The sequence below is a fragment of the Salvia hispanica genome, chromosome 6, assembly GCF_023119035.1.
Source record: "Salvia hispanica cultivar TCC Black 2014 chromosome 6, UniMelb_Shisp_WGS_1.0, whole genome shotgun sequence".
NCBI classification, from domain to species: domain Eukaryota; kingdom Viridiplantae; phylum Streptophyta; class Magnoliopsida; order Lamiales; family Lamiaceae; genus Salvia; species Salvia hispanica.
The window spans coordinates 15,823,875-15,836,468 of record NC_062970.1 but is presented as its reverse complement, the minus strand read 5'-3'; the positions used below and the strand labels follow the sequence as shown (position 1 = coordinate 15,836,468).

Sequence of the window (12,594 nt, the reverse complement as noted above, 5' to 3'; positions counted from 1 at the left end):
GATACGATGTGCTCTTGCTTGCTATTTGCTACGATAACCCCGTATACTTGCGGGTATTATTTGGGTAAAATAAAGTTGAGTCAACGAGGGGAGTATAATAATTAAATATAATTAACACTATAACTATAATTAAGTATGATTCATAATATGAATTATATTAAATATTAATTTATAACATAATTAAAAATAATAATATTAGTAATAATTAATAATAAGTATAGAAGAGAACAATAGAGAAGATATACATATCATTTTAGGTCCTCTTTTCATGTATACCCAAAAATGCCTACCATGGCAAAAATGTGAAAATGTGATTTTTAGGAGATATTTTGGGGTGAAAATTAGCATCAGGTATTGAAAATATGATTTTTAGATTAAAAAACGTTATAAAACAAAGATCAAGTACCATTGTTGTGTGAAAGTGAAAGATCGGGTACTATTTATATAGTTCACTCTATTTACAATTTATATTACTAGGGTCACTATTAAACCATGCTCCCTCCGTCCATCAATACAAGGCCAAGTTTAGCCGGACACTAATTTTAAGAAATGTAGTAAAAAGTGGGTAGAACATGTTAATGGATGTAAGTCCTACTTTAGTTAGTTTTATAGTGAAACAAAGTTAGTGGATTGTGGTGTTTAGGATTTAGAGTTTATGGTTCATTACCAAAAGAACAAAAAGCATGACATTTATTGGTTGGCGAACGAAAATAGCAAAATAAGACAATTATTGGTGGACGAAGGTAGTGATAATAATGTGGGTCAAACTATCCACTAACATTACTTTAAATATCATTCTCATTCTATCTCTTACGTTATCAACTGTACATTAATTATTGTGTCATTCTAAATGTCCATTTTTATGGGACGTGAGAGTATAAAATGTTATTCTCTCTGTCCTCCATTAATTGACAACGGTTAACTTGGTCCGGGTTTTAAGAAATATAGTGGAAAGTAGATGAGAAAAGTTAGTGGAATAATGTGATCCCTACTTTTATATATTAATTTTATAATAAAATGTTAGTGAAATAAGTTAGAGGAATGTGAGATCTATTAAAAAAATAATAATACTAAAAAATAAAAGTGATAATTAATCGGGGACAGAAAAAAAAAATGAAAGAAGTGTAACTTATGAAGGTAGCGAGTACTAGAAACTATTCATTGTTGTGTTATGGAAATACACATAATAATAAAATATCAATCCTTCGACTTTAATTAATTAAAGTCCCACTTTAATTGTTGACATTTATCTTAAAGAAATTGATATTTTCACTAAATTAACGTTGAATTTATGCAGTCCATAAATTGATAAGGAAATTGGCAGCATACTTGCCGGCGATTTGTAAGCATAGCACAGGTAGTGATTTTTTTACAGTAAAATGAATCAGATAAAAAAGCATTGATTTTAGGCTAAATATGTCGCCCCGCTATTTCTAAATAACAAGAAAAAAACCTAAATTTTTTTTTAATATCATAATCAGAAAATAAGAAAGCATTTTTCTGGTCAAATTCTCAATTCTTTCTAATCGAGCCCTATTCTTGAATACTCTATCAAACGATTACAACAAAAAAGAAAAACTGAATACGACAAATTGCAGGCTCGTTCAACTAAGAATCACTGGACTAATTAGATAATTTAAATTATTCCTTTATCAAAGAATCTTGTCGCCGTGGTCTTGCACTGCATCATCTTCTTCTACTCGAATTATAAATTAAATGCTAAAAAATTAGAACACATAATAATAAAATATCAATCCTTCGACTTTAACAAATTAAAGTCCCACTTTAATTGCGGACATTTAACTTAAAGCTGCGCTGAGCTGCATGTGGAATTGGTTCATTCCTAATATTTAATTGTTTCATGATACATTGCTTCTTTTGTGTTCCCACATAATTTGTATCCAAGATTCATTGCTTCTTTTGTATTCCCACATAATTTGGATTTTCAATAACTCGACATTAAATCATCCAATCTACAAATCTAGAGCAGATGCAACTCTCACGGGGCGATGATGTTGTTCCAATCCGAATATGGAGTCGAAGCGACGAAGAAGCAAGAGCATTCTCCATAAGAATCTCGAATGCAGATGATCATGCAACAGAGATTTACAAGGACCAAGATCTCTACCTCGCAGCCAAGAATGGCAATCTTGAAGGCTTCACAAGACTTCTCCAACAAATTTCCACATCAAACCACATCAACTTCCATGATATCTTAACTAGATCCACTCCTATTGGAAATACATTCCTTCATGTAGCAGCCAAGCGTGGCAGACTAAACATAGCCAACTTCATAATTGCAACCCAACCCTACCTAGCCTTGTCCAACAATTTCTATGGAGAAACCCCTCTGCATCTTGCTGCCAAATCCGGGCAAGTATCAATGGTGGAAGCCTTGGTCAGAGTTCATCGCCACCACCACCAACTTGATGGCGAAGAAGCCACTCTTCTACGCGCGAAGAACAAGAGAGGCAACACGGCGTTGCATGAAGCTTTGTTGAGCTTCTTGGAGAATAAGAGAGGGAAAGCATCCCTTCATGGATCCTGGATTAGGATTTCCGAATGTTTGATTCATAACGATCCTCGTCTCTCGTATTGTACAAACAAGGATGAAGAATCTACCTTGTATTTGGCTGCAAAAGCCGGTCTTAAAGATAGCGTGTCTTTGATTCTTCGTCTCTTGCCAGACCAAGAATGCTTGAATGATCTCTTCAACAAGAAATCTCCTATTGAAGCTGCAATCCAAGGGAATCACAAAGGTATGTATGTATGTGTTACAGAATCTAGTGCAATTTGGGGTTTATAGATTAAATGTGCTGTGTCTGCTAATAAGGAGTAGTTTTTTGGAATGAGTTTGTGTTTGGTATGTAACAGTAAAATGTTATGACAAAAGTTCTCTTCATGCACTCATATAAATAATTAAGGAGTTGTGTTTTCTTCATAATTTCCAGATGTTTTAGAAGCAATGCTTCACACGAACCGGAGCTTCTTCCATCTAAGAGACGAAAACGGCAAAAATCCTCTTCACCACGCGGCCGATTATGGCTACCTCGAAGGCACGAATCTGCTGCGCACCCACTTCCCTGAAATGGCAACTCAGAGAGACAAAAGTGGCTCATTCCCAATTCTTGTAGCATCAAGTGAAGGCCATGTTGATGTCGTCGAGGTTCTGCTCCAGGACCTGCCCGATCCAGCCGAGGTGCTCGACAATGATGGGCGGAACATCCTGCACCTCGCGGCCAGGCACGGGAGGACTAATGTAGTCCGTTCTGTTCTCAGGAACCGCCATCTCCACGAGCTCATAAACATGACAGACGAGGCCGGGAACACTCCCCTGCATCTGGCCACCAGACACTGGCACCCCATGGTGGTCAGAGACTTCACCTGGGACAAGAGAGTCGACGTCGCCATAATCAACGATGATGGGATGACAGCTCTCGACGTCGCCGAGTACCACATGCAGCTCAAAGATTTCCAGAACATCCAGGTACACTCCTGACAGAAAATAGAATGCGGAAAGTCAATCTTGGTCCTAAACATATGACCAAAATACGAATTTGGTCCAAAACATTCACTTTTTAAAAAGCAGGTTCATAAAAAATGAAAATGTCAACGAAGTAGTCGTTTTTTTTACGGTTCCATCAAAAAAACTAATGGTCATGCCACTGTGATTAGCGTTGACCGTTAGTTTTTTGACCGAACCGTCAAAAAAACGACTACTCCGTGACTGTTTTGGACCAAATTCATATGTTGATCATATATTTAGGACCAAAATTGACATTTACACTGCATTGTACTAACTCTCTATCTGTCTCAGTACCTGACTTGGACAGCACTGATGGCAGCCAGCACCCCACGGGCACTGACAGGCAACACCTTAGGCACAACCAAGACGCACCGGATAGACGCGTTCGAGCGCCAGGTGAACTTCCTCTTGCTCGTATCGATACTAATTGCCACGGTGACTTACGCAGCAGGGTTCACGGTCCCTGGAGGGTACAACAGCTCGGACGACGACCACAACAACACGCCGGGGCTGGCGACAATGCTGAGGCACATGGCGTTCCAGGTGTTCGTCCTGACGGATGTGCTGGCCATGTACAGCTCCCTCACGGCCGCGGTGGTGCTCGGGTGGGCGCTGTCGTTCGACTTCGTGCTGGTGGTGAAGGCTCTGCATCTGGCGCTGCCGCTCTTTGGGGGAGCCCTGATGATGATGTGCATCGCCTTCACGGCGGGGATTTACCTGGTTGTGCACGATGTTTGGTGGCTCAGAACAGGTGTTTTGATCATGGGGATACATTTTGTGATCAAATTGGTGCTGCTTGGCCTTCCTTTGTGTTTCCCGGTTTCTTCGCCTAATTTGTTCTTGCGCTACATTTCCTACTATCCTTTCTATTTCTTGGTATTACTAAATACCTAACATCTTGGATATTTCACTCACTTGTAGTTGTACGAGTATTGTTATCTTAATCTTTCTCCTTACTTTCCGATGTTTCCGATTTGAATATTGAAATGCAACCTTTGCTCAACCACAATTATAATCTGTTCATTGTTCTGTGGTGGTTTTGGTTTAGGCTCCGATTTTAGTTCGAAACAATCGATTTTGTTAGGTTTCTCATGCATGTACTTACAATTAGTCATTCAGCCATTCACAATTCCTTTTACAGAGCCATACTCAATATTTATAATTGACTATCAATGTGGTGTTTGGTTTTCAAGATAAAATAATACTGAGTTGTGAGATTAATTTAGTCATAGGGGGTTAGCTATGACTAATTATCCTATGATTATCCATCTGCGATTGAGTTGTGGAGTTGAATCTCATGAACCAAACAGACTACAAATTTAATATCGGATACAATCTTGCAAACCGAACACCCCAAAAAGTGTATGATTTTGGGCTAAACTATAATCGGTAACGAATTTGGCAGACGGTGAAGATAGAATAAAAAATTAATTGTTAATTTATTCAAAATTTTCCAGATAAAATTGAATTAAAATTCAAAAACCAAAATTCTAAATCCAAAAAAGACCTAAAATAAATTTGGGAAATTGGTCTCTAAAACCATGAACTTTGCCTAAAATTTGGTATTTCCCATGAACTTTGAAATTGGTATATAATATCACGAATTTTGCATTTTGTTTGGTATTTCCCGAACTCACTCAAATAAGATATTTTCATCAAAATCTTATTTAACATAGGCAACCGTGATATGTTTTATAATATTTGAAATCACTTTTTAAGTTCATAACATGTAGCATAAAAAGTCACGTTGAAAACCACGTTGATTTAATTGTGTCAAGTATGATAAAAGCCTCGTAAGTTAGTCAAATATAGTATTTCCTCCGTCCCGGCTAAGATGACACATTGCTTAGCCGCACGAGATTTGGTAGGAGTTATTAGTTAAAGTGTTTAATTGGAGAGAGAGAGGGTGGGTGTAAGTATTAAAGTAGAGAGATAAAGAAAGATGGATATTTTAATAGAAGTGAGAAAAAGTGGTTGAATGTATTAATTGGAGAGAAAAAGTTACCAAAAAGGAAATGTGTCATCTTAGTTGGGACAAACTAAAAAGGAAAACGTGTTATCTTAAACGGGAAGGAGGGAGTAATAAACATGCCGTGGGAAATACCAAACAAAATGCAAAGTTCGTGATATTATATACCAATTTCAAAGTTCATGGGAAATACCAAATTTTAGGCAAAGTTCATGGTTTTAGAGACCAATTTCCCAATAAATTTTTGTCTAGTGATCCACAGTTTTGTTAGTTTATCTCGGCGACAACAGATGGGAGAAGAATAGCCAACCAAAGACCGATTTCCGACAGCCACAAAAACTGGATACAAAAATAAAGGCTCACAACAATTTCCAATTCTATTCTAAATTATCATCTTTATTTTTTATAATCCCATTTTCTTTTTTTCAAAACTCACAAAACCAAATCATCTCACTTCACCAACAACATGGAAGCCAACAGCCGTATTTCCCGAATTTCCGCTCACCTCAATCCTTCAAATCCACAGGTAAACAAAGTTGAATGAAGTTTAATTCTACTTAAAAAAGCGGTAGTGAATTGGAAGCTCATGTTTGCTTGCACAGATGGCTCCGATGCTAAGTGCGGCAGAGTGCAGAGCAAAAGGCGGCGCCCCGGGCTTCAAAGTGGCGATTTTGGGCGCCGCCGGAGGCATTGGGCAGCCCCTCTCCATGCTAATGAAGATGAACCCCTTAGTCTCAGTCTTGCATCTATACGACGTCGTCAACGCCCCCGGCGTCACCGCTGATATCAGCCACATGGACACCGGTGCAGTTGTGAGTTCATTTAACTAATATTAGTATTTGGCTTTGTTGAAGAAAAATATGAAGTTGCCATATATGTTTGGTTGTAGGTGAGAGGGTTTCTGGGGCAGGGGCAGCTGGAGAGCGCGCTGGAAGGGATGGATCTTGTCATCATACCTGCTGGTGTTCCGAGGAAGCCCGGGATGACTAGAGATGACCTCTTCAATATCAATGCCGGCATTGTCAGGACGCTCTGTCAAGGGATTGTCAAGAGCTGCCCTAACGCCCTTGTTAACTTGATCAGCAATCCGGTGAACTCCACCGTGCCTATTGCCGCTGAGGTCTTCAAGAATGCTGGCATCTATGATCCTAAGAAGCTCTTGGGAGTCACCATGCTTGATGTTGTTCGAGCCAACACCTTCGTGGTACATGCTTTGCTCTAATTTAGTCTTGAATTTTTCGTTTCGAGACTAGAGTTGAGCCTGTTTGTCTCATATAGACTTGGTAAAGATCATGCTTTCAGAATATAGGCAATCATCTCATGAATTTTGGGCCAATTCTAATAGTTTCAATTGAGCTTATATATTTGTACTCAAATTGATGCAAAATTGTGTATAGGCTGAAGTTTTGGGGCTTGATCCTAGAGAAGTTAGTGTTCCTGTTGTTGGTGGGCATGCAGGGGTCACAATTCTGCCCCTTCTCTCACAGGTAGTCAAGATAAACTTTGCTGTTTCAATATGTATTAATTCATTTTAGTTGCAGATCTGCATAGATTTGAATGAAATCTTCGTCTGTAGGTGAAACCTCCTTGCTCTTTCACACCAGAGGAAACGGAGTACTTAACAAAGCGTATTCAAGATGGTGGGACTGAAGTAGTTCAGGTAAAATCGATTGCTGTGTTTCTTAAATAAGTAAAAGAAAATATGCCATTGAACAAAAACTGGCCACCATCATTGCAGGCAAAAGCGGGTGCAGGCTCGGCTACTCTGTCAATGGTAATGATTCTGATTCAATGTTCAAAATAAGAGGGAGAAGCAGGTAACTAACATTAGAGATGAGTTAAACTTGTAGGCATATGCAGCAGTGAAATTTGCAGATGCATGCCTTCGAGGCCTAAGAGGAGATGCTGGCATTGTTGAGTGTGCTTTTGTGGCTTCACAGGTACATCTATCGAGCTTCATGAGGTCCACTTTCTGCAACAGTCGGCTGACTTGTGCCTCTCAATGTTCGGTTTACAGGTTACAGACCTCCCGTTCTTTGCAACTAAGGTGCGACTTGGGCGTGGAGGAGCGGAAGAGGTGTACCAGCTAGGACCTCTGAATGAGTATGAGAGGTAAGACTTAAGAGTGTGTGTGACATGAAAAATTACTACTATACTGGCTTGGTAAAAACTAAATTTACTGATTGCTGGATAACTGTGGACAGGGTTGGATTGGAGAAAGCAAAGAAAGAACTGGCAGTAAGCATTCAGAAGGGAGTTTCATTCATCAAAAAATGAAAATGGAGATAATCAACCCTATGATATTAATATAATAGCATATCAAGAATCCCTTCTTAAAGATGTTTTTACTTTTTATATCTGTTGCCTGATAAAGTCTTTAAGATGTTTCCATGTGCAGTTTCTCTCTGTGTTATCAGTAAATTTCATCTGTGTCATATACAATAAAAGTGATTGATACAAAATCATGAATCACATAACCTCATGGCTTTTTGGTGAATGGTGCAACTAAATTGCTACACTAGTGTAAAGTACAAATTTAATTCGGAATATATTCTCACTTTTTTGTTAGGAAAACATGAAATCGAGAAAATTTCCTACAGTGGAAGAAAATATTCCACACTATACCCTACAATCTCTTAATTAATCTCAAAGTGAAATTAATAAATATAATATTCATATTAAAAATGGATGTATCATACTACTGTTTGCTTGCAATAAATATTTGACAAATGATCATTAACCGCACACGAATCTTGACACACGGTGAAATCATTTGGCCGGAGAACCAAATCCCTTAGTTGACTATACATTAGAAATTAAATATTCTCTAATTATTTTTTTAATCAAGATAATCGTATTTGACCATGTGCCCAATTGGGTATATAAAATACTCTGTATTATATATATGTGTCATCACGATGTGGATATGGAAGCCCCCGAGAAATGTTCGTTTGATGAAAAGAGAATCGAAATACATTGATTTGAAATAAAATGTTGAGATCAAAAAGGAAACCATTATTGCTAAAGTTATTCCATTATCAGTTTGACCAAGTAGTTGGATCCCATTTTTGGGATAAGTACCCATTTCTCCCAACAAAACGGAATTATTAATTTATTATTGATTATTGATGCTAGATACGTTAAAATTAAAATTCCCAAAAGGAAGTTCACATCTGCAGATTATGAAATAAAATAATGTGAGAAAGATATACCAAATCATATAAGTTAGACCTATAAAATGAGCACATGTCTTATCGATTCACTACAACAAATCAACTTGAGAAAGACTCAAACTTAGAGACGCAATATTACAATAAAATTTAGGATTAACTCTTGAGTGGAAATACAAAGCTTTTTTGTCCATTGAATTGGAAGGTAAGTTGTTCATTTCTCCAACCTTGACACACTTGAAAAAAAATCAACATCTGTGGCACAAATTGATTGTTATTTTCATCTTATATGTGCAGGCTAAGGCTATATTACTATATACCATCATTATTAAGTAGATCAGCAATTTATTTCTCAAGCATGGAGATTGCAACATTCAGAAACATAGCTGATTTCGTAAGTAAACTAATAATCTTTAATTTTTTTCCAATTAAATTTAGTTATGTAGATTTTTGGTTTAATTTTGCAGGGAATGGATGATCCTCTCTTCTTTCAGCAATGGCAAGTGGACGCAATCGATGATTTCAACACGATTCCTTGTGCATTTTCCCAAGGGTTTCATCACTCCTACGCCCCCCAGCAGCCTCTGCCTGAGATCAAGAGGCCGGCAGAGGCGTTTTCGGGCAGTGAAAGCCGGCCATGGAAGCAACTGAAAGGATCAAACTGGAGCAGCTGCAAGCAAGAAAGAATGTCAACCTCACCTCCCCCAACCAATAGCCCTAAAGAGGAAAAATGGTTCTTTCCCACTGACCATCAAACCTCAAACTATGTGCTGAAGCCATGCCAAGGCATCAAGAGAATCACCCCCAACACCAAGCTTTCTCAACCACAGGACCACATCTTAGCAGAGAGAAAGAGGAGAGAGAAGCTCAACCAGAGTTTCATCGCCTTGTCCGCCTTAATCCCCGGCCTTAAAAAGGTGATAATCAGTACTCCCTCCGTCCCATGAGCGAGTCATATTCCTTTTCGCTCTCTAATTTTTTCTATAAATATTAATTTCTTAAATCCTGTGCCAAAAAAAGTGTTTCACTTATCTTGGAATAGCGTGTAAATTACTGAATTTAGATAAATCTCACATAGAATATATGGTTTTTGTTGTTGCAATCATTGATGCAGATGGATAAGGCTTCTATTCTTGGAGATGCAATCAAGTACATGAAGCTGCTGCAGGAAAAAGTGGAGGAGCTTGAGGAGAAGGCCAAGAAGAAGACTGTGGAATCTGTGGTGTTAAGTGGCCGTGATCAAAGCCGGGCCGAGGTGTGTGAATCTCTCCCGGAGATCGAAGCAAGGATATGCGACAAGGATGTGCTGATTAGCATCCATTGCGAGAAGAGGAAAGGGATATTGGAGAAAACTGTTGCGGAGATTGAGAAGCTCCATTTATCAGTTGTCAACAGCAGCGTCATGACTTTTGGACATTCTGCTCTCACCATAAACATAACCATAATCGCAAAGGTATTTATTTGTAAATATATGCATAGATTAACAATGTTTCTATAAATTAGCTTAGCATATTATTGTAAATGTACAAAATTGTGAATTTTGGTGGTGGTTTCTTTGCAGATGGATGGCGAATCTGGTTTGAATATGAAGGAGCTGATTAGGAATTTACTAACTAGTGTTAGCCCACGCGCTATGCGCGACACATAATATTTTTGTTCTATTAATTAGATATTTTGAATAAATTAAATAAATTAAAAATAACATCATTACATACGATTAAAAAATAAAAAATATAGTACTATATACAATAATATGTTAAATAATTATAGATATAAAATTAAATAATTTTTTAATTAAATAACATGATAATATTTGTTAATTACGACACTTATAGTTACAACATACATACTTCAGTACTAAAATTCTCAATATTAAATTGATATAAAATATTAAATATGCAACTAAAAAGTATAAGGAGGACAATAACATCGTCATACAAAGATAAAATGATGTACAAAACAAATAAAACATAAACATTAGAACAATAAAACAATAGTTTGTAAGACATTAAAAAACTTATATGTGAACAATCTTAATTGTACAATAATAAGAATAGCAGCATAAAGAAAATAAAATAAATAATAAAACACAAACTCCAATATCCCGATGACTCTTCCTCAACCTTATTTTCCTCCTTAATCTCCAAATTAATTATTTATGCATATGCGCAAAAACAAATGTGATATTTATGATCTTCGTCTTCTTTGCTTCCTTTCGTCATTTCGTTGCTTTAGGTGTTTTCTTTGCATGAAAACTATGAAGTGACGAAGTTGGTGACAAATGTGTAATGTTGTAGCTTCAAAATATTATAGATAGTCAGAGCTTATGTGATTTCTATATTTGTAAAAATAGAACTATTATAGTATGGACAAAAAAATTAAAATAAAACTAATAAAAATAAAACAAACTAACATCAAGAAAAAACTGAAATATGAACTAACATCGTTGAAACAAATTAATCTCAAATAAATGTACTACCATAGGTAAAGAGTAATAACCATATCGAGAAAAATTCTTCCTTTTGCAAAGAATCCGTGATGCAATTGGACATGACAATGAGGAATGAATTATAAGCTAGCAAATGATACATATTTATAAACAATGAATGATTTTAGTTTTAGATAAATAACTAAAAATTAGTAATAAGCTAAGCACTGACACATACCATCCGATCGTGGAACACATATTCCAAGAAGATTACATTGTTTTGTCCACATTTAATGAACATAAATATGCATGCACAACACTTGAATCACTGACGAAGTATTGTTAGGCTGTAGACATTAAGGAATGCGAATTTCATGATGTGAACAAATCTTTACTTTTGCCGCAAATTTGTGATGGAGTGAGGGGAGACGATGAAGAAGTGAAATACAATCTTGCAAATGATACATATTTATAGATATAAAGTATTGAAAATGAATCATTAATGTGGCGGTTACAAAATAATAAGGAACAATTATATTTTGTCCAATCATTATTTGAATATTACGAGTCAACAAAGTAATCATCAAAATAATTGCCAAAGTAACTTACAATGTAAAATAAATATACATAAATATAATATGGTGATTAGTTATTCCATAAATATTTAAATTGATCCCATAACTTATAAATATTCTGGAATAAGGACAAAACTTATAAACATTTTAAAACAAGGCCAAAACTCGCCTTTTATATATATATGTATAGATGTAAAATGTCATTTGTAATTTATTCACTAATTGATACCTATATGTTATGAACAGTTTTTATTGTGTTCGTTAATAAACTTGATAAGAAAATGAAATAAAAGAGTCAAAGAAGCAAAATTCTCACATCATATGATTAGTAGTAACTTACTAGACTACTTCATCTGCATTTAAGTATATCATTCGGCTGATTTAATTTGTGCGAGATTTATTTTTTTTTATTTACATAAGTTATGCATAATTTTGCGTTATGCACTAAACACATGTACGTACTTTAATATTTCCACACAAATAAAACTTCTCACGTCTCAGCTTTGCCACTTAAATTATATCTAAACTTAAACAAAAGTTTATTTTTATTAACAATATAGATTACAAAGTCTTTTAGTTCTCCCTTAAATGGAGTTGAAAAGTCATATCCATATTAGATTTCTCCAGATAGTTTAACTCTAAATTTGTAAATTATGTGGTTTTATTAATCATGACGAATAGTCCTCACCTAATTTTATGATTATCTAACTGAAATTCAATAAGTAAATCTCTCACCAAGCACTAGTGGCGCCCGGAATACCATTTTCATTTCATTTTCTAGATATTCTTGGTTATATTTAAATGATCATCCACGTCTCTAATCAAAAGAAAATACTATGAAAAAAGATCTCATTCTATTTAGAAAATATATATCGATTGATGGATAAATGAAGAGAATGCTACTGAACTACTACCATATACTGCAG

At 36.0% G+C, this 12,594-nt stretch overlaps 3 protein-coding genes across 3 annotated transcripts; all 3 read left to right on the top strand.

Moving 5' to 3' along the window:
* Positions 1–1,931: 1,931 nt before the first annotated feature.
* On the top strand, positions 1,932–4,556 carry LOC125197425 (protein ACCELERATED CELL DEATH 6-like). The gene is made up of 3 exons (XM_048096161.1): positions 1,932–2,759; positions 2,952–3,487; positions 3,818–4,556. The coding sequence occupies exons 1-3, from the start codon at positions 1,991–1,993 to the stop codon at positions 4,418–4,420; spliced, it is 1,908 nt and encodes a 635-aa protein (XP_047952118.1). The 5' UTR covers positions 1,932–1,990; the 3' UTR covers positions 4,421–4,556.
* A 1,304-nt stretch (positions 4,557–5,860) lies between these two features.
* On the top strand, positions 5,861–7,892 carry LOC125191911 (malate dehydrogenase, glyoxysomal-like). The gene is made up of 9 exons (XM_048089344.1): positions 5,861–6,021; positions 6,098–6,307; positions 6,385–6,699; positions 6,893–6,982; positions 7,072–7,155; positions 7,234–7,269; positions 7,346–7,435; positions 7,513–7,607; positions 7,700–7,892. The coding sequence occupies exons 1-9, from the start codon at positions 5,962–5,964 to the stop codon at positions 7,770–7,772; spliced, it is 1,053 nt and encodes a 350-aa protein (XP_047945301.1). The 5' UTR covers positions 5,861–5,961; the 3' UTR covers positions 7,773–7,892.
* An 868-nt stretch (positions 7,893–8,760) lies between these two features.
* Positions 8,761–10,313, top strand: LOC125194784 (transcription factor bHLH18-like). Its single transcript, XM_048093006.1, has 5 exons — positions 8,761–8,870; positions 8,963–9,059; positions 9,133–9,582; positions 9,780–10,118; positions 10,227–10,313. Exons 2-5 carry the CDS (start codon positions 9,024–9,026, stop codon positions 10,311–10,313), a joined length of 912 nt encoding a protein of 303 aa, XP_047948963.1. The 5' UTR covers positions 8,761–8,870; positions 8,963–9,023.
* The last annotated feature ends 2,281 nt before the right edge of the window (positions 10,314–12,594 follow it).